We start from the raw sequence: 21,593 nt of genomic DNA, 5'->3' as shown, positions 1-21,593 counted from the left end.
AGATCGCGGTTGTAAATGCTTAGTGGAATGTACCCTTTATACGTAACCAACATGGAATTCAAAATGACATCATAATTACAACCACAAGGTGGCTGTTGGGCCTGCGCAGAACTAAAGCATTGTTATCGCGAGAATTTACTTTATGAATGTACCTTGTATTACAAAAATTTTTTGATTAGATAAATAATAGAAAAACAAATTATATTTTATTTTTTCACTTCAATGTACATTCTAACGTATTTCAGGAGGTATGTAGTTCTCATCATTAGTCTTCTTAACTTTCTTCTTTTCTTCGGGTGCGACCTTTTTTCCATCTTCAATAGCTAATTCGATATTCTCTTCGTTTTCGAAGAACCATAATCTTGTTTGTTTCTCTTTAAGTGCAGTATGAAGGGATTCTATATTTTGGAGACGTTTGATAGTTGATAATCGTTGTTTTTGTAATTCAATAGCTTTAATTCTTTCATCTTCCCAAGAGAGATAAATTTTACACTGTTCTGCAATGTCCCTTTCAGAAGTTAAATGTACTTGTTTCTCAACAGATTTCGATAATAAAGTTTGTACATCACTTGAATCGATATCTATTTTTGATAATAACTCGGGAGTATAATCTGGTGGAATTAAATTTATTATTTCTTTATAGAGTGGTATTCCCTTTTTAACACAATCATCCAAAGCCCCTGTAGCTTTTTCCACTTTACCAAACAAAACGTTTCCCAAAATATTGAAAGATCTATTCAAAGAATCATTTTTACCTTCCGTGAACATTGCTAAAGTTTTACCAACAATTTTATTAGGATCCCTTAGATCGAAATGATCGTCAAAGTATGGATTTCTCACAAATTTCACTCTAACTTTGACTTCTTCTTCAGGTTCTTCGGGTTTTTCATATTCCGGCCAACCATTTGGATTCAAAAGGTAATTATAACAATGTAATAATGATAAACTGGTGGAAATGGGATGATCAAAATCTTCTTGTAACATCAATTGACTGGCTATTCGAGAACCGGAAACGAAATCTTTCTTCTTCCAACACATATCCATTAATATATTAGCGGTGTAAAAATCTAAGAATATACCGTAATTTAATCTATCATCCAATACATTAGCTAAATTCTCCATAGTTCCATATTGCATTAATAATCTCACTGCACTGTGATTTGTTGAGCTTAATGTATTACAAGTTTCTGCAGTTAATCGGAGTTTATGTAGAATGTCTAATAATTCTTCAACGTAATATTCATTTTTAATTGCGTTCACAAATAGATCCACATCTACTGCACTCAATTCCTTAGTTTTCTGATATCTCTGATCTAGTTCATAGAAAAACTCGTCAACATTTACTTTTTGTAAAATTGGGGAATTTAATCGCCTATCCCATACTTCTTTACAATAATATGCAGGAGATAAAAACGTTCTTACAGATTGTACTCTAAACGTGTTCTTAATTGTGTGTTGTTGCACACAATACCGTAAGATATTAAACATTTTATTTACTTATAAAAATACGAATTTTTTCAATTCATTTGTTAAATTTTAGACTATCCACTTCAACCGCGTTATTTGAGGTTATGTCAACGGTTATTGCTAATCATACGACAATCGTATTAATAATAAAAAATACTTATTTGTAAGATAATTTCACAAAATACAATCGCAATTATATAAAACGATTGGGGCCATAAACAGACCGTAAAATCTTAAGGAGAATTTTTTTCAATGAGTTAGTAAAATATGTTTATCATTTTTGAAATATAAAATAAATATGAATAACATTAAATCATACTATTAGATTCTCTCAAAACAAAAGAATCGTAATCCTCTAATTAGGTTAAGTTCAAAGAATTTTGTTATTTAGATACACTAAAGTCAAAAAATTAATTGTCCGATCTTCGTACGACTAGATACTACCTATATCGGATAACTTAGAAGCACCTACGTAAACGTTCTGATTGATTTTAAAAAGAAGAAGAAATATTATTTTATTCATCTCTAACCAATATTTATAATACAATAAAATTATTATGGAATTAAATACTTCAAGATCGAAGAAAAACTGTAAGTTAGCTCCAAATCTCCCGTTACCTATAATTTTGAAAAAAGATGGAAGTATTTGTAAGATAAAAGGGACATTTAATGGAATATCAGTGAGCGTAGATCATTTAGAAAACATGAAAAATATTGTTGCAATGGGATATTACGGAAAGGGAATATTTTCTAGGAATTATCCACTCTTCAGTGTAGACAAAGTGAGCATTTTAAGAAATCGACAGTATGAACGGAGAGTTAAATTGAGTAATAAAAAAGCTGTACATCCTCAGAAAATTATATCAGTTCCCGATTCAGATGATGAATACGATTCGTATTTTACAAATCTCAAACCAAATTACCAAATAGATCGATCCGGAATCAACGAGATCGTTTGTTTAAGCTTGGAAGAAGCATTTTTTCTTTCGAATCTAGACATTCTTGAAATTTATAAGGAATCTAGTTTAATAAATTTGGATGAATTATGGAAGGCGTTTGCAGAATGTGATCCTCATTTTACTATAAATTATGCCGTTTATACTTATTTCAAGACTAAAAATTGGGTAGTTAAACCTGGTATTAAATTTGGCGGTGATTTCCGTAAGTTGTCAGTTTATATTTTAGATATCAATAAATTTTCTTGATAGGTTTATTGAAAAAAAAAATTGAAACTATGTGCTATAGTAACTATTTGAGTTTATTCTACTAGGTGATCATGTCTAGAACCAAAAAAAATTTACACAGAAATCTTGAATTTAAATTAATTACTTACTTATTAATTTTATTATTTTATTTCAAACAGTATCATTAAACACTTTAATCTCAAAAATAGAGTTATACCAATGAGAATCAACTAATCTAAAACTATTATACTGACGAGCAGCTGCGTCAAAAACATAACCTCGAAACACAAAACTATAACTCCATCACTAGGTTAATTTGAACTACGATGATAGTCCATTTGAACTACAACTGTAGTCTATTAGACCTACTACAAATACCAATTTCAAAGGTCACTAACAGAACATAAAGACGTTTAAAAATGAATCGGTGGTGTTTTTTGTTAAAAGGTACTCAAATTCTTGAAAATATTTAGAAATTATAAAAAATCTTATACAAAGTGTCTCAAAAAAAACAATTCTAAGAAAATTAAGGAGTTTATTGAAAAAATGTTGGATATTAAGTACATTGCTAGAGAATTTATTTATTTCATTGCATTAATTTAACCGAGCACTCAAATTGCCTATGACAGCTCGGCATGTATTCTACGCGATGGCTGCCATTTTTTATGGATATCTTTTAATGACAACAGAGATCAAGACAAGAGTTGCTGCGAGGAACGGATGCTTCTGGGTAGTCAGAACGCTCAAGTTTAGAGGACTCTCACGAAGGTCAAATCTCACAATTTAAAAGACAATAATCTGTCCCGTAGTCACATACGGATGCGAGACATGGACTCTGACGACTAGTAAGCGGATTTTGATCTTCTGGGAGCGAAAGATTGTTGGCCCTGTTTGCGAGAACGCTGCGTGGAGAATCCTGAGAAATGCTGAGCTGAGACAAATGTATGACATGCCAGATTTGGTGGCGTCTGAGGTAGTTGGAATATGTGGAAAGGATGCCTTCTGGTGCCAAAGGTGTTGAATCGGGACTGCGTGGAGGCAAACTTATGTCACCTCTCCTGGGGGTGACCAATGATATATGTACAAAGCAACAGCTCGATTCCCAATGAGGCTCGTCACGAACAGACCGAGTAACACTGTCTACCGTGTTAATTCGGTCTCTTCAAGGTCCTCTAGCGTCCAAATTACCGTTTTTGTAAAGGTCACGCACGCATAACTCTGTCCGCTCCATAGGGACTAAATTCCTAAAAGCCAGGCTAGCAATTGACATACCTCCCGCACAGCACTCTCCGGATAGCTGCGTTCATGCAATAAGCAATAAAAAGGTGAACTTTCTTTTGGACACCTTGTATTACCTATATGAAGATAACCTAAATAATTAGTTCCAGTAATATAGAGTCACCAAACTTATAACAAATGAAAATTATCCCAAAGTGCTTTATTAAAGATTAAAAGAAGAGCTGGCAAATGGTCAGTATGATCTTCAGATTAAACCCAATTAAATTACTAAGTTGTTATGTAATTTTTTGAACACATTGTACATAAAATACATTTAATTTAATATTTTCAAAGTGAAGCGGTATACTTATAAATATTTCAGTATTATATGAACGTGGTCCCCCTTTCTGTCATGCATCGTACGTTGTTATTTTGGATATATTGAATAAGGATATGGAAAGGAATATGGAATTGTCACGACGTTCTGTTGATAACATGTCTTTGTTATATTTAAATCGATTGTGTGAAACAACTGGAAAGGAACTAATGATTTGTCAAGTAATTTTAAATCAATGGCCGATATCGGATCACGATAGCATACGAGATATTGTAATAAAAGAGATTTTAATAAATAGAGAACATACGAAAAAATAAACATTAGTTTTACTTACGTGTTGTGAAAGTGGTTTTATACAGGCTAATTAGAATACAAAAAGAAAAGAATGATAATATAAACAAATAATAAAAGAAGTTGACCTTATTGGTAATAATATAATATGCGTTTATAAATTTCGTTTTCAATTTTTATTTAGAAAGTTCACACCTACCATAGATAAACTTTTATATACCCAATTTAATCACTTTCTTCTTTTTTTTTACTTTTTTTATTGCCTTACACATATGACATTCGAAGGGTATTAAAGTCATCTATGGCAGTTTGAAAAGTACAAACAGTAAAATTAGTATTTTATTGTTAAAGAGATTTAACGTTCTCAATAAAATATAGTATACTTACCAATTAATATAAATAAAAAAAATATTGTCCTACTGTAAAAAGTATTGATTTTCCACTAATGAAATATGTGCAAGTCATCGCGAGCTTAATACAAAAAAGACCAATAACGTACGAAGAAGAAATAATTTGACAGCTACTTGTTACAAAAGAACAGTGACGAATGAACGTTAAATAGCAATTCGTCTCTATATTTGTGAGATATATGAGATACGTGAAATAGCCATATTTATATTTTTGTTTATAATATTTCTCAATTAAATAGTTTTTGTCGTTGGATTTTAAACTTACCATGAATAAGGTAAGAGGTAATAAATAATTTATGTAATAATATTTAAAGTACGATTTCTAGATACCTGGTTCAGAGGACGAGGATGATATAGAAAGTTTGAGAATCGCAGCCCTTCAATCATTAAAGAGAAAAAATGCATTCTCGGATATTATACCAGCAAATTCACATTCAAATTTCAGAACAGCTAAAGGAAGTCGAAATAAATGGGGTCGATTCAATCATCCAGGAAGACCTGCTAAAAGTGTGAGTCTATTATTAAATTTTTTAAAATATGCTAGATTTTCGCGATTTGATATAATTTAAATAGCATTAAAGATTATTTCCTATATAATATTTCCATTCAGTGTTTTCTATGATGATTATATTATTTATTTATAAAATCTAAATGATAAAAATTATAATCAGTCATGTCAAAAGTAAATCAAACACTAGTAAGTATATTAGTTAATTCCTTAAGGTGATGTGTGCATTAATATTTCTAATGTATCAGATACTTTGTGATATATACAGAGTGGCTAACAGTAAATAATCCAAAGCTATTAGAATTGAAATACATCGATCTTTTTAGATTAATAGAACAAAAAATTACGATTTTCATAGTTTTATTTGTCTGTTTTCCTCATAATGTTTACAACCATTTTTAATGGTAAGGATCGTCTTCACGTGAATCCAGTGTGTCAACTCTGTACTTTATATTTTACAAGGCGATAATGGAATGTTTACAACATGATGTGCCTAGAGGGAGGTCTCAAAAAGTTGCCAGGGTTTTTGTCCTTATATGTTTGAATTATTAATTATGAATAATTAACATTTTGTTACCTTTTTTATTTTGTATTAGTATTTTTTGGGCGCCCCTCGTATTTCAAAAACGGGCGAATTAAAAATTTTTCAATATGAATTTGTTTATTTTAAATATATAGTATAAAATGTGAATAAATTGAAAAAGACATGTTTTTCGAATAAATGTTTGTTTTTGGTACTTTTATTGTAATTTGGGGATTAAATAACAAAAGTCTGTGTAAATATTATTGTTAAATATTTTTTTCCACATATATATTATTCCCATGCAATAAATACATAGGTATTTCAAATTAACCATGAGATAGTGGACCTTGAGAATTATATTGTTAATATCATACTTACGTTTTATATTTTTCATTCAAAAGCAAATTTTTTTATTGCTAAAAAAGCGACTTCAATCTGTTAAGTATTGACTTACCAGGTTTTTCTGATAAGTTTTTAACCTAAAGATGTCAGCATTTATCAATACATGTAAGTTGAGAAATATATTTGCGCATGCGTTGAGAGATTTCCAATAAAATTTCGACGCGCTTAGTTTCCGTTTAACATAAAACCATAAAAGTGGAAGTTTTGTGATAAATCACCATAAAAAAGGACTTAAAAGTAGCAATTCAGTGAAACACAAAGTGGGGCCAAATGGACTAGGTACTACAAACTTTATAAATACTGAAAACAGTGTTGGTAAGATGCTATGACATTAAGTAAACTTACCAAGAGCCCCATTTAATACTGAAACGCATATATTGAATTGGAAACACCATATAAACTGCTCAAAAGTAGCAATTCAGTAAAACAACAGGGTGGGGACAAATGAACTACTACAAACAATGTAAAAACTAAAAATAGTAAATATGAGATTTAATGCAAATTTGCGTAGATTGAGTTGGAAACACCATAAAAATTGAAGTTTTATGATAAATTACTATTAAAAAAATGCATATATATAGTAAATTGAGTACAACAACAAAGTGGTGACAAATAAACTACTTCAAACAGTGGTTGTAAAATGATATGAGACTAAGTAAATGTACCAGGAGTCCCATTCAATGGTAAATAGCATAAATTGATTTGTAAACACCATAAAAACTGCTTAAAAGAAGCAATTCAGTGAAACTCAAAGTGGGGACAAATGAACTACTTCAAACTTTATAAATATTGAAGATAGTGGTTATGAAATGATATGATATTAAGTAAATGTACCAGGAGTCCCATTTAATCCTAAAATCCGAAGATTTAATAGAAAACACCATAGATATGGAAGTTTATGATAAATTACCATAAAAAATACTCAAATAAAGTAAATTGATCACTACAACAACGTGGGGACAAATGAACTATTTCAAACTTTATAAATACTGAAAATAGTGGTTATGAAATGATATATTAAGTAAACGTACCAGAATTCCCATTTAATGCTGAAACGCATACATTGAATTGGAAACACCAAAAAACTGCTTAAAAGTGGCAATTCAGTGAAACAACGAAGTGGGGACAAATTAGTTATTTCACAATTAAAAACCATTAGAAACAAATTTTCAGAGACAATTTTAAGAAAAACAATGATGTATTATATACTTAGAGGTTGACATCAGTATGATTATCCCAATCCTTGGCAAATGGTATCAGTATAATTTTACATCCTCTCAATATACCATTCAACGTTCAGACTTTATAAATAATATTTACGGAAATTATTAATTATAACTTTTATCCGATCTTGTATTAATTTCATATTATTACATACAAGTAGTTTTGTATCGTCAATGAAATATATATATATGTTTATTTTTTATATATATATTTTTCAAATTCGTATATATACTTTTAATTCACACATCAATATTATGAATCACAATGTTTATACTACATTTTTTCAGCTTAAATAATTACACTTATTCTTCCAATAATTTTCACGATGTAATTAGCTTCTTTCTCATCTTATTTTGTTTATTACCGCAGTTTTCAATACACTTTCTCACTATTTAAAACTCAAAAAGTTTTATTGTTTACGCTATAACCGCCATTACGAACTATAACCAACCTCAACTGTCATAACGAAGATGCGCTATGTTGCCACGTTTAACTTTACTTCAGAAGTTATTGGATATAAATATTTTCGTAATAAATTTTTTTATTATCATTTTTTAGATTACTAATTATATTAACTAGTGTTTTTTTTAAATATAAGAAAAAATGACCATTATAGATGATTGGTTTAGTTTTTGGTTATTAATATCGTGATATTAAAACTTATTTTTTTTTATATTATGTGTATTGCATATTTATTTAGGAAAAAATATTTTTTATTAAATTATAGGGTCAAGGAAGAATTAGAAATACTAATCTGATATCGATAACGCCGCTACCCGACGAAACCGATGCAACACCAAATGACAATGTAATCGAATGTTCACCTCAAGATAAACAAGAAGAAAATGCTAAAAATACAGAAAAAGATACTCGCAGTAAATTCAACAGATACGATCAATCAGATAAATCGGAAAGCGAATCTGAAGACAAACAAGAAAACGAGCAAAATAAATTAAAAGAATGCGACAGTTTGGAAGTTCTCATCAACGAATTAGATACGGAAATCAAAAAAGAAAACGAACTTGGCGAAGAAAAAGACGACGGCGAAAATAATAAGGAACAAAACGTTGTAGAAGAAAAAATTCCCGTATTTAGAAAGCACCCGAATACAAGATCCCCCTTAAGAGGAGCGTATCATCAAAAAAAGCACAACCGACGATTTAATCCGACAATTATTCATCAACCGCATCCGGTATTCAATCCAGTAAACCAGTTTGAACCGCAATTGATACCCTTCATTAATACCCCTCAACCGAATCCGATGATTGTACATCCGACATTCAACGTACCACCGATATTTCCCCAGTACTTCGACCGACCCATATCGCCTCTAACCATCGATGCGGAATCTCTGACTACCGCTACCAGAGCGCCGCTGTCCCCAAGAAGTGCGGCTTTCGTTTTACAAAATAAAGCCATTATCGAAAAACGCAAACGTTCCCCTCGAAGATCATACTCGAGGAGCCCCACGAGAAGCTTATCCCGCAGCCCTCGACGATCTTTGACGCCTATAAGGCGATCTTTAACGCCGATAAGACGATTCAGGAGATCGGTTTCGCCGAGGAGACATTCCAGATCTCCGAAAAGGTTTTCGCCTAGGAAGAGATCATTGTCGCCGAAACGACGATCACTTTCGCCGAAAAGACGATCTCCGTCGCCGAAACGGCGCTCGCTGTCGCCGAAAAGAAAAGCTACCGGGGGAAATCCGACGAAAGGTAGACCGGTGCACGATCGCTTAGGTCTAAAATCCGAAGAAATTAAAAATAAACCGAAGGTAAAAGAAGAGGAAGAACCGCCAGTGGATCCGGTGTTGGCTGCGAGAAGAAAGAAATTCGAATCGAACGAATTGAAGAAGAAGGAAGGTATCATTCGATTGAAACCCAAAGAAGACGTAAAAAACGATGATATACCGGTAACGGAAGCACCTAAGAAAATCGAACAAGTTCCTAAAAATATAGATGAAACGGAAGCGAAAGTAACTACGGAAATCGTAAAAGAAGAACCTCAGAAATCCAACAAATCACCGGTAGCGACGAATAAATTAGAAGAATACGATAGATCGAAGGATCCGGAGGAATTTAAGGAATTGGAAAGGCTGCTTAACGACGACGCCGTTTTAGAAGATCTGTTGGACCATAAAGTGGCCGATATATTTTCGGACGAAGAATCCGCCAGCGATAACGAAGGTCGTTTCAAAGCTAAAACGAAACAAGGTGAAAAAGTACCGGTGCTGTCTTTCAATAAATTGGTAAACGGTACTAAAACGGAATTGAAAACGGAAACTTTACCGACGAAAAACAGTAGAAACGAAGAGAAACCGATCAAGGATAAAGTGGAAAAAGACAAATCGTCGAATAATCAAAGGGGAAGGCAAAAAATAACGTTGAAAAGCGAAAAAAACGCGCCCCCTCCCGTGGAAAAGATACCGGAACGAAAAATCGAAATAAAAATCAAACACCCGTCGAAATATCAAAAATGTAGTAAAGGGAAATCGACCAAAACGGAAAGCGAAGCTGCAAGAATACCGATTCAAAGCGACATCTCTGGAGGAAGTGGCGATATCATCATAGAGGAAAAGGATGACAGCGACGACGAGGAGAACGTCGTTTTGACGCAAGGTTAGTACATAAAATTCGTTTCTTACAACTTTTGGATGACATTTTTATTTTTTGTACATTTTTCTTACAAATCAACTTTCTATACATTACATTAAAAAATCTATCCGTCCTGTATATATACGATACCTCGATGCTGCCGTAATCGCCTAACCTCACTTTTTCGCTTTTTTTCTAACACACTCCTTATTTTGATACTTCGATGTTATCGTCTGCGGTTAGACGTGACGATAAGGATTCTACTACGTAACCCGTAAACGTCAATTCCGACATAGAATCAGCCTAGAGCTTCCTATTCTTTTTAATGCGTAGAATCGATTTTTCGAGTGTGCCGCGTTTAATTTCGGTCGACTAATTTGTCATAAACAATTTAATTGTTTATAAAACTATAACTATTAAACAAATAGAGATATGAAAAAAGTTTCCGTTAATAAAGATCTACAATAAAGGTCTCCACATTTTTTTTTTCAAGAAAATTAATATTTGAAAAGTTATCGCTAATAGAATACAAAATTATTCCAAAAATTGAGGTTTTTTCTCAGTTTATCGGTCATTACTTGGTTCCTACATGACGTAGAAATATTTAAAACTGCTCATATTAAACATTATAGTTTGAGCTTCAGAATGAGACGTCGTAGACCGTTAAGAAGTTACAAGAGTTCGAATGTACAATTTTTCATGAAAAAATGCACCTTATAGTAGCTCAAAGTGTTAATTTTGCTTTCTAAACAATTAAATTGTTTATAACAAGTTATAAGACCAGATTTGGGCCCGTCACCTTCGGTAAACGGAAGTGACGTTTACGGGTTACGTAGTAGTATCCTTATCGTCACGTCTAACCGCAGACGATAACACCAACGTCGAAGTACCGAAATACGGAGAGTGTTAAAAAAAAAGACTAGAAAGTGAGGTGAGGCGAAAGACAACATCGAAGTATCATATATACGGGGTGTTATACATTTGTTTTGTCGATAATGGTCTGGATAACATTCTAAAATCGAGTATGAATATGAAACGGCTACGGGAACCCCCATTAGCTGCAGTACTAAATAATATAGTTGAATTATTCGTATTTTCAGGAGATCTTAGAACTCAGTTGAGTAGAAAGAGAGCGGAAAAATTATATAAATTACCGACGGATCACGAATCGGTTTCATCGCGAATTCTTCAATTTGCTTTACATGGGGCGCTATTTAAGAAATCTAAAAAATCAAAAAGGAAAGTTGTATCAACCGAAGGCAAGTATCTATAAACTTTTTGAGCTTTAAATGATTATTATTTAGTATATATTCGAATTATCTCGTATTTGTACACTTTTCTTTATTATTTTGAACTTATAAACAGCGGAAGATCAAGCGGCAACCTAACCTCCAAGTAGGTCAATTATTCAACCTTGTAGCACGCCAGATACGATTTCTCCAACAGCGCAAACTTTCTTCCTTGTTCCAGATTGTAAAAACTAATCCATTTAGGTTATAATCGCCTAAATGTGAAAAAAAAAAACGGTTTTTTCGCGGTAATTTCGAACTTTGTAAAATCGACTCCGCAATAATTATTTTATCGACCTAGTTAGGTCACCCCGAATAAAATAACGCTTCAAGGTCGCTTCGAATAAAATGGTGCTTGAAGGTCACCCCGAATAAAATGGTGGTTCAAGGTCGCTTCGAATAAAATGGTGCTTCAAGGTCGCCCCGAATAAAATGGTGCTTCAATTTATAAAGAAGTAAACCCAAGTCAAAATTATTTGTCAATTCATGTGAATACATTGTTAGGTTAGTGAGTGAAGGATATACTTGCCTATGATATTTTCTACAAAAATATGAGGTTATGTAAGGGGGAAAAAATGAAGTATTCATCTATTATTCGTTTAGTTTAGGTTTTTATTTTTCGTTTATAACTTCAGGTGTGTCTGGAATGAAAGGAGGGAAGTTACCGATCCATTTCAGATTGGGAACCTCGAATTCTGACGACGATATAGTCGAAGATGTGAAAATTAAGAAGAAGAAAAAACGGAAAGTTCATGATTTATTGGAACAGGTATATTTGTTATGTTTATTTTACTTTTGTATTAATATTAGTTTTCTCTGCTATTATTTTATTGGATACCTCGTATAACATTGTTTCTGTATAAGGTTTAGTGACATTCTCGAAGGGTAAAATTATATTTTGTATCAAACGAATGTAACTAAACTGGAATTATCGTGTTTTGTTAACTTTTTTGTTTTTTAGCGGTAAATATCAATTGATTTATAAGATTTTTTATTTTCACCCCTATAAACTACACATACCTTACCTTTATACGGGGGAAAAAAGCGGAAATTTCTATAAATAAGAAAACTGCCCTTTTCCGGATGATTAACTAAAAGAAAAACATCTTCTAGCTCTTGAATTATACTCGTAATCCTTCTAATGGATTATCCTTATAATATTCCATCTTTTATCGGTTGATATCAACTACAAACTAGTTCGAGGTTAAGTTTTGTATTCACAGACATTTGTTGATACATCGTTGTTGTAAAGATAAAATTATTTCCAATCACACCACCAAATGCTTTCTAGTAATTCCTATAACCGACACATTTCCTAATAGTTAAAGGAAGTTGAATAGGAGATGAAAGAGTTTTCGTTTCTTCCCAGAATGTTATGGTTCTTTTGGTATCTTTCAGGATAGATTCTGTAATCTGGAAACTAGAATGTTATCCTGGTCTTGGAAGAATTCAAATCTGAAGTTACACTGATCTAATTTATGTCCATGACCAAATGTATACACCTGGGGTTTCCGTGAGTTGATATTTTAGCTCTGGATCAGAAATATTTGATTTTTTTTAAGCAATTTGGCGCAAAAAAGCGAATATGCTTCTAGATTGTTTTCTTGGTGCAAGAAAAAAATCGATTTCAAGGTCATTTCCGCTAAAAAATAAAATAAAACTCATGTTTTGACAGGAGAATTTTCGTTTCAGTTTGAGGTGCTTTTTCGATATTAAGTGAAAAAAAAATTTCAAATCAAATAAATTACAGTGTATATGAGACATGAAAAGATAACTTTTCACAAAATTTCGTGAAAAAAAAAATGTTTTTTGTAAAAGATAAAAATTAAAAACGAAAAACTTGAATTTTTGAATTTTTCACATAAATTTTGAGGTTATGTTGAAAAAGTGTCAATACAAAAGTTGTAGATCTTCTTATTACCTACAACTTTGCTACATGACTTTTTCCCATAAGATTTATAGTTTTGCCCGAAATCGAGATAAACCGGTTTTTACCCTTAAAAACTCACCCCCTTTTCCTTATAGTCCTCAGATCGTCCGTAAATTATTTTTATTATATTCGCCTCCTTTTCTAATAAGTTTTCATGCTACTATCATTTTTTTTTTTCACTTTTTATTATTTTTAAAGGCTTCTCCCCTCATATAATAATCGATAATCAAACTAAAATCTTCAATATCATTAAAATGGGGAGGTTTCAGTAACATTTTTCTGAACAATTAATTAATAATGAGATATGAATTTTTTTCTATTGAACTGAGAAAAAAAATAAATAAATAACATCCCTATTAAAATTAAGAGCTCATATTTGGCGAGAATTTTTTTACTTGTTTAGCAACCCATCTACCAAAAAAATAATTTCATTTTTTTGACCCACCCTAGTGCTGTGGCTAACTCATGAATTCCCTCACAGAACTGTCTTCAAATTCTTTTATTAGATTACCTGAGCTCCTTGATATAATTTTCTAGGGCTGATCTATAATTTGCTCAATTATCAATTGCCAGTAATCTTTGCCCAATTGCCAGTAATCTTTGCCCAATTGCCAGTAATCTTTACCCAATTGCCAGTAATCTTTACCCAATTATCAGTAATCTTTGCCCAATTGCCAGTAATCTTTGCCCAATTGCCAGTAATCTTTGCCCAATTGCCAGTAATATTTGCCCAATTGCCAGTAATCTTTACCCAATTGCCAGTAATCTTTGCCCAATTGCTAGTAATCTTTGCACAATTGCAAGTAATCTTTACCCAATTACCAGTAATCTTCGCCCAATTGCGAGTAATTTTTGCTCAATTGCCAGTAATCTTTGCCCAATTGCCAGTAATCTTTACCCAATTGCAAGTAATCTTTGCCCAATTGCCAGTAATTTTTCCCAATTGCCAGTAATTTTTCCCAATTGCCAGTAATCTTTGCCCAATTGCAAGTAATCTTTACCCAATTGCCAGTAATATTTGCCCAATTGCCAGTAATATTTGCCCCATTGCCAGTAATATTTGCCCAATTATCAGTAATCTTTGCCCAATTGCCAGTAATCTTTACCCCATTGCCAGTAATCTTTGCCCAATTGCCAGTAATCTTTACCCAATTGCCAGTAATCTTTGCCCAATTGCCAGTAATTTTTGCCCAATTGCCAGTAATATTTGCCCAATTATCAGTAATCTTTGCCCAATTATCAGTAATCTTTACCCAATTGCCAGTAATCTTTGCCCAATTGCCAGTAATCTTTGCCCAATTGCCAGTAATATATGCCCAATTGCCAGTAATCTTTACCCAATTGCAAGTAATCTGTGCCCAATTGTCAGTAATATTTTCCCAATTGCCAGTAATTTTTCCCAATTGCCAGTAATCTTTACCCAATTGCAAGTAATCTTTGCCCAATTGCCAGTAATCTTTACCCAATTGCAAGTAATCTTTGCCCAATTGCCAGTAATCTTTACCCAATTGCCAGTAATCTTTGCCCAATTGTCAGTAATATTTGCCCAATTGCAAGTAATTTTTCCCAATTGCCAGTAATCTTTGCCCAATTGCCAGTAATTTTTGCTCAATTGCCAGTAATCTTTGCGATGTTGTAACACTTTCTAACCTCAATTTTAAAGCGATCCAGTTCTCTGTTACATCAAGGCAGGTCTCTATGGTTTAATTTCGATTTAACTGGCAGTTGCTTTCATATCAATCAAGTATGACAAGTTTTTGATGTCTTTCGAGCTTTTATTGACATTTTTTTGAATAAAATTACAATTATGGTTGTTGCAGGTTATTATTCATTAGATATTTCGGTTGCACTGTTTCGAATATTTATAACGAAAACTTTTTTAATAAATTGACGAACTTTAATTATTTTTTTAACGAACTGTTTTTATAGATCGATATTTGTGTATATGTATCGGTGATAAATCTTGTGTATTTTACATTTTTAACGTTTTGGAATATTTATTGAATGTGATATATATTTTTTTATATTTTGTGATATATAAAACATAATATTCGATTTTTATTTTATGTGTACATTTTATTGCGTTTGGTAATTTCCTTAATTATTTATTTGTTTTTTATTTAATCATTAATAGTGTTAATTTTATTTTATTTAATATACATCTGGTAGATTTTGACCGATTAATCCCACTTTGTTGTTTCCTCCTACATTTTAAATCGTTGTTTTGATTATTCTCTCTTCTTCTTCTTCTTTCTCTCTTCTTTCCTGTGCTATATTTCACTTTCTGTCCTTAATATCTTGTGTTCTCTTTCTTACTCGCCCCCCCTCTCTCTCTTTCTAGTTTTTCTTCTATATATTTACCCCCTTTTTCTCTTTCTGTTTTCTTTTCTTCTTCCCTTTTTTATTTCTCTCCTACATCCCAATTAATTTTTAAAAATTCGATGAAACTAATAATCTTTTTTTTTTAATTTGTTTTCTCATGTTTTTGCAAAATCCTTATTTTTACGATGTTTCACTTTATACAGTTTTATTCTTTCCCTTTTTATCCCCATTCCGATTTTTTTATTTTGAGAGTTGAAATTTGGACATCGAGTATCCAATTGTCAAATTTATTTCATCTCTGCATGTTCCAATTTTATTTGACCTTATTTTTTCTTTCATTTACTTATTTTCTTCTTTTTATATCATTCTCTCTATACCCTCTTTTCTTGTCTTCTCTATATTCTCTTTTTCTTTATATATATATATATATATATATATATATATATATATATATATATATATATACTCTATATTTTCCTCCATCTCGTTACTCTTCTTCTTTTCGCCTTTACCTTTTTCCTCTTCTCTGTATTTTTCTTCTTCTCTTTACCCTTTTTATTTATCCATTTTTTTCCTACATTTTATACTGTTTCAGTAAAATTTAATATAATGGTTTTTGTTTTTTTAATATTTCGCAGTTTATCCTTTGTTTTAGTTACTTCTAACCCCCCATCAAGTTATAGAATAATTAGAAAACAATCATCTTCATCAAATTCACTCCCTTCTACTCTATTCCTATTTTCAGTTAATTTTCTTCTTCTTTTTTAATCTCGAGTTAATAACCTCATTTTTATTTGTTGTTTCTTCGATTTTAGTAAATCTTTCGAAGCAGCTTTCTTCTTTAATTTTAGAATATTGATTTTCTGCACACCACGACATTTCGATATCCATTTTTCACAAGTGAATTTTCTTCTGTAAAATTCTGAAGCTAGAAAATTTTTTCTGCTTCCTTTTGAGGTTAAAAATAATTTACTGATTTTCGTTGATAAACTTTTATTGAAAAAATAAAGAAAAAAACGCAACAATATGAAATTCTACCAGGTGGATATTCAAATTGGAATGTTATAATTTATTGGAGAAGGTGACCGATGCTTTTCCGAACACTCAAAACATAGCAAAAAATTCTAGATTTTCTTTTTTTCAGTTTCATAACCCCCAAAAACTGATTCTACTAAAAGTTGTACAACAAATTTGTTCATTGTTTATTTCCAGATATTTATCCATTTCTTTTTAAAAATATTCATCATTTTTTTTGTCCTTACATTTTTCTAATTCTTATTTTGTGCTTTCAGTTTGAATTTAAAATTTTCTGATTATGTTTGTATAACAATTCTTTCGAACTATTATATCAAGGTATCTATAGCTACATCACCTTCTTCAGTATAATTTTAGGTTATAAGAAACACAAATTTTTATAATGTTTGTTAATTCTATAATATTTTTACATTTATATGTATAGAACTTTCTCGACGATTTTCTTATATTATCACAATTTCCAAATGGTTTCATTATTTTTTCAGTCATAGCACTTTTTAAACACACTGTAGAAAGATCCTTTAATTATTCGGTACTAGACAATGTTTTTTTTAAATGACAGACTCAATCTCAAAACTTCTTTGTGAAAAGTAGATTCAAAAAAAAGACTTTGATATCTGTATCTGTATTGAAAGGAACTTTGAGGACTAGTTGAGGTGTCTACAAGAGTGGGGGGATTGAAAAATCCTCTTCGGTGTCTTCTTTAGAATCTTGAATCGGTTAAAAAGGTATAAGGAGCAGTCATAAACCACCAGGCAGCAATTTTGACGTTAAATTATCCTCAAATAGAAAATGTTCTACTAGGGAGCAATTAAAAAGATAACGGTATCTGTATGGAAACAACCTTGAGGACCCGTTGAGGTATATACAGGACCGAATGACTGAAAATTCCCTTATAGGATCATATCTAAAGCTTTCAATTAATTAAGGATAACAGTTTTGACATTAAATGATTGGTGGACTAAAAAAATCCTCTTTTGTGTCTTCTTCAGAATCTTAAATCTGTTGAAAAGGTAGAGAAGACAATCAAATACCATCAGACAGCAATTTTAGCAACACATTCTCATCAAACTGAAGCTTTTCTACTAGTTTCCAGTGAAAGGACCTAGACAAAGGTGTCTGTATTGGAAGGATATGGTAAACACTAACATTGGGAACCAGTTCAGGTTTATACAGAAGTGGTAGAAGGAAAAATCTTTAGAATCTTAAATCTGTTGAAAAAGGTAAAAGGGACAGTTAAATACCATCGGACAGCAATTTTAGCAACACATTGTCATAGAACAGAACAGTGGAAACTAAAAGAATTTAGATATCAGTATCTGTATTGAAAGGATGTGAACATTAATCTTGAGGTCCAGTTGAGGTGTATACAGGACTTGAAAACCCTTTACAGGACCGTCTCTAAAGCTTTAAATCAATTAAAAACTTAGAAGTGTCACTCATAAAGCATCAGACAGCAATTTTGGCAACACATTGTCATCGAACAGAAGATGTTATACCAGTGGAAACTAAAAGGACCTAGATATCTGTATTTGGATTAAGGTTGTGGTAAATAATCACTTTGAGGGCCGTTAAGGAGTATGTAGGGAGTGATGGACTTTATGGTGTCCTCTATAGAGCTCTAAATAGTATGAAAAAAATATAAGTGACATTCATAAACTATCAGACAACTGCCCTGACATCAAATAGAAGCTATTCTACTAGAGGACGATAATATAACTTGAATATCGATAGATGTATTGAAAAGATGTGGTATAAATTAATTTTGAGCGCAAAATCTTCTATAGTGCCCTCTCCAGAGGCTCAAATCAATTAATAAAGTTGAAGGCACAATTATAAACCATCAATTAATCTTAAAATTTTCATCAAATAACAAATCATCCAATAAGTCTTGTGAATAACTAAGAAAAACACATTTTTTTGCCAAAAATCGATTTTATTCATCAATGTAATCTCCTTCAAAAGCAATACGATCATTCCAAGGCTTCTCTAACTTCTCGGTGCCGTTCTCGTAGAAGGATTTGTCTTTTGCTTCAAAATAAGCTTCAGTTTCAGCACTTGCTTCTTCATTTGAGCTGAATCTTTTACCGGCGATCATTTTTTTGTGATCAGTAGTCACTGGGAGTCAGATCTGGACTATAGGGTGGATGAGGAAGCTATTCGTTCAATTTAACCATCGTTGCATAGTCTTTGTGGATCCAAAAACTCTATGTAGTATTCGCTATTGATTGTCCTCCTCTCCCTTTTGGAGATAGTCTATGCAAAATATCCCAGCCGACTTTTGTGTTTCTGGACGCTTCGGACGTGGTTCACCAGCTGCAGTCCACTTAGATGATGATAGTTTTGATTCCGGAGTCAATTTACTATTAGATATTACTAACTTGGGGACTTTTTTGATGTTTTATGGAGTAAACTAACCTCAATTGGACGACCAGAACGTTCGCCATCATTGGTGTCAGTACGACCACGTTTAAATTTAGAAAACTAAGAATAAATGATTCTTTTCGATGGATCAGAGTCTTTTGAAGCAATTACTGAGCTTGTACAGTATTTTTGTCATCAAGAAGCAATGTTAAATTAAGAAACGAAATTGTTTTTCTGACTAATCGAAATGTCTTTTGACAGTTGGTACTTCATAAACGTCATATGGATTTGACAATAGCAGCGCCATCTTTGTGTCAGTCACACGATTTATTGACTGACGTAATAGAAGATGTTTTATCAATAATTGATAATAGGATTTAGACATCTGTATCTGTGTGTAAGGATGTAACTTTGAGGACGAATATACAAGACTAAAAAAATTTAGTTTTAAATTAAAAAGTTAAAAGGGATGCTCATAAATCAACAAATAGCAGCCCTGGTATCAAAATCGGTAAATACGAGGTTTGGTTATTAAATAACGAGACTGGTTACGAAAAAGGATTCAATATACTCCCCCCTCCTCGCCACACACCTTTCCATAAGTTTTTTCCATTGATCGAAGCAGTGCTGGAAGTCTTCTTTGGTGAGTGCCTTCAGGAGCTCTGCTTTACCGCTTCCATCGACTCAAATCGGGTCTTTTTGAAAGCAGATCTTCTAACCTTTCAAGGAATTCTGAACAAGAGCTTTTGGTCAGGAGGCAGATTTTTTGGTACCAATTTCGCACAAACTGTTTCCGGAGTTGAAACAGTCACGGAGCGACCTGGGCATCTTCTGTGCCTTCACTAAAGCGCTTACACCACTCAAAAACACGCGCACTAGATAGAGAATTGTCCCCATAGGACAATTTATAGCACTCACTGGGAGTTTTTTTCGATTTAACGAGAAATTTGAGATTGAATCGTTGCACCACAAGAAGTCGAGACGAAAACGTGTTTTAGAACTACTCGTTACATCCATCTAGGGCGCCCTGTAGACACGCAGTTTCGTTATTTAATAACCAGATCTCGTAGATCATTAGTATTTAAAATAAGGAAATTTTTTTGTGTTCTCTCATTGGTATAAAAGTGATTTATTATACAGTCAAACCGTCATCTATTTTATTAGTGTATATTGTAGAAAGTTCTATGCAATTTTGCAATTTTGAATAAAGTTTCGATAAGTAACTTAATTTGTAAATATATAGGTATAAACACAAGTTTCACCTTTACCGCTCGGAAAATCCACTAGTGAAAACCGGAAGAAACCACTACTCGAGTGTTTATAAAAGACTATTAGATTGTAGATAATCGTGTAATCTGATAATTCGTTAATTCATACTTTATTAATTATATCAAACATATTTCTTTAGAAAAAAAAAAATGTATTTTAAGTTTAGATATTACATATTTGTTTATATACATTTTTCTCTCTCCTAACATTAAGCTCCAAACTCTGTTCTTTACCATGTACTTTTTAAGTTTAAAATATAAATTAAGAAGTGTATCGTTGTTTGTTAGTGATTTGTACATATGTATATACTTATATATTTATTTTATATATATACATAAATATAATTTATTAAAAATTATTTTCATTTTTTATATACACCACATAACCTATTTTTAGTGTTCCCGCCCTTGTATCTAGCCATACAACTCAAAACCAGGAAGGCTGAACATACACAAGGAACTGCAGGACGTTCCAACTAACCGTACAATAATCTGGACTCCGGTACAATCATTTCGATGGGCAGTGACTAAATAGCACCTACAACCCTTAATAATAAAAGCTTAAAGGCACATATCACTGTTGAAAATTAGTGGATCGATGACTCTAAGTTTGAATAATAGAGCTACTTGGTACTCAAACAGCTCCAGAAGGTATTGCTTAACCGATGAAGACTCCCCACCTCAAATCGTTTTCGCTTGGGTAACAAGCTACCAAAGTATTAACTATGATGGAATGAGCGATACTCAATCACTCAGTAATCTCAATCTACTGCAGACCAGATAGAAGAGCTACCTTACAAGCCATAACGACCGAAATGAAGTGTTTGAATGCAAAAAGTCCTACAGAAACTGGTGATTGATGGCAGGTTTGGATGCCCGGTCACTCTGACAACAATAACAGACTGAAATCGGCGAACTCAACGGAGCCAAAACCCAACTTAGTGTAACTAAAAGTGTCGAGTCTCTAAGGAACGGAGAGCAAATTGCAGCCATAAGAATGTATCTCATTGAATGCACCCATTGTGGACATAATAAGTGCGTCACATCAACTGCGTCAAAAACATAAATTATTTGGAAAACAACAAAATTGAAAAGAGCATGAAGTTAGAAAACTATTAGAAGGAAAAAAATGATAGATTGATTTTTAAAAAATTGTATTTACTAATAAAAATATCAATTTCGTCTATAAACTTAATTAATATCATGGGTTATTTATATGATACTTCT

General features: G+C 32.2%; 3 protein-coding genes across 3 annotated transcripts; 2 read left to right on the top strand and 1 right to left on the bottom strand.

The window, feature by feature from the left end:
• Positions 1-193: 193 nt before the first annotated feature.
• LOC130449685 (28S ribosomal protein S27, mitochondrial-like) lies at positions 194-1,997 on the bottom strand. Its single transcript, XM_056787644.1, has one exon. It carries the CDS (start codon positions 1,486-1,488, stop codon positions 232-234), a length of 1,257 nt encoding a protein of 418 aa, XP_056643622.1. The 5' UTR covers positions 1,489-1,997; the 3' UTR covers positions 194-231.
• A 27-nt stretch (positions 1,998-2,024) lies between these two features.
• On the top strand, positions 2,025-4,559 carry LOC130449687 (tRNA-splicing endonuclease subunit Sen2). Its single transcript, XM_056787647.1, has 2 exons — positions 2,025-2,628; positions 4,252-4,559. The coding sequence occupies exons 1-2, from the start codon at positions 2,025-2,027 to the stop codon at positions 4,521-4,523; spliced, it is 876 nt and encodes a 291-aa protein (XP_056643625.1). The 3' UTR covers positions 4,524-4,559.
• Positions 4,560-4,907: 348 nt separating this feature from the next.
• On the top strand, positions 4,908-20,651 carry LOC130449770 (neurofilament heavy polypeptide-like). The gene is made up of 6 exons (XM_056787768.1): positions 4,908-5,182; positions 5,234-5,416; positions 8,292-10,182; positions 11,259-11,417; positions 12,083-12,216; positions 20,342-20,651. The coding sequence occupies exons 1-6, from the start codon at positions 5,174-5,176 to the stop codon at positions 20,345-20,347; spliced, it is 2,382 nt and encodes a 793-aa protein (XP_056643746.1). The 5' UTR covers positions 4,908-5,173; the 3' UTR covers positions 20,348-20,651.
• The last annotated feature ends 942 nt before the right edge of the window (positions 20,652-21,593 follow it).

The sequence above is a fragment of the Diorhabda sublineata genome, chromosome 10, assembly GCF_026230105.1.
Source record: "Diorhabda sublineata isolate icDioSubl1.1 chromosome 10, icDioSubl1.1, whole genome shotgun sequence".
Taxonomy (NCBI): domain Eukaryota; kingdom Metazoa; phylum Arthropoda; class Insecta; order Coleoptera; family Chrysomelidae; genus Diorhabda; species Diorhabda sublineata.
This window is presented reverse-complemented; position numbering and strand designations above follow the sequence as displayed.

Coding starts and splice junctions, on each gene's coding strand:
- LOC130449685 (XM_056787644.1), bottom strand. CDS start 1,488: ATGTTTAATATCTTACGGTATTGTGTGCAACAACACACAATTAAGAAC.
- LOC130449687 (XM_056787647.1), top strand. CDS start 2,025: ATGGAATTAAATACTTCAAGATCGAAGAAAAACTGTAAGTTAGCTCCA. Junction 2,629..4,251: donor TAAATTTGGCGGTGATTTCC/GTAAGTTGTCAG, acceptor TAAATATTTCAG/TATTATATGAACGTGGTCCC.
- LOC130449770 (XM_056787768.1), top strand. Junction 5,417..8,291: donor CAGGAAGACCTGCTAAAAGT/GTGAGTCTATTA, acceptor ATTAAATTATAG/GGTCAAGGAAGAATTAGAAA. Junction 11,418..12,082: donor GAAAGTTGTATCAACCGAAG/GCAAGTATCTAT, acceptor TTATAACTTCAG/GTGTGTCTGGAATGAAAGGA.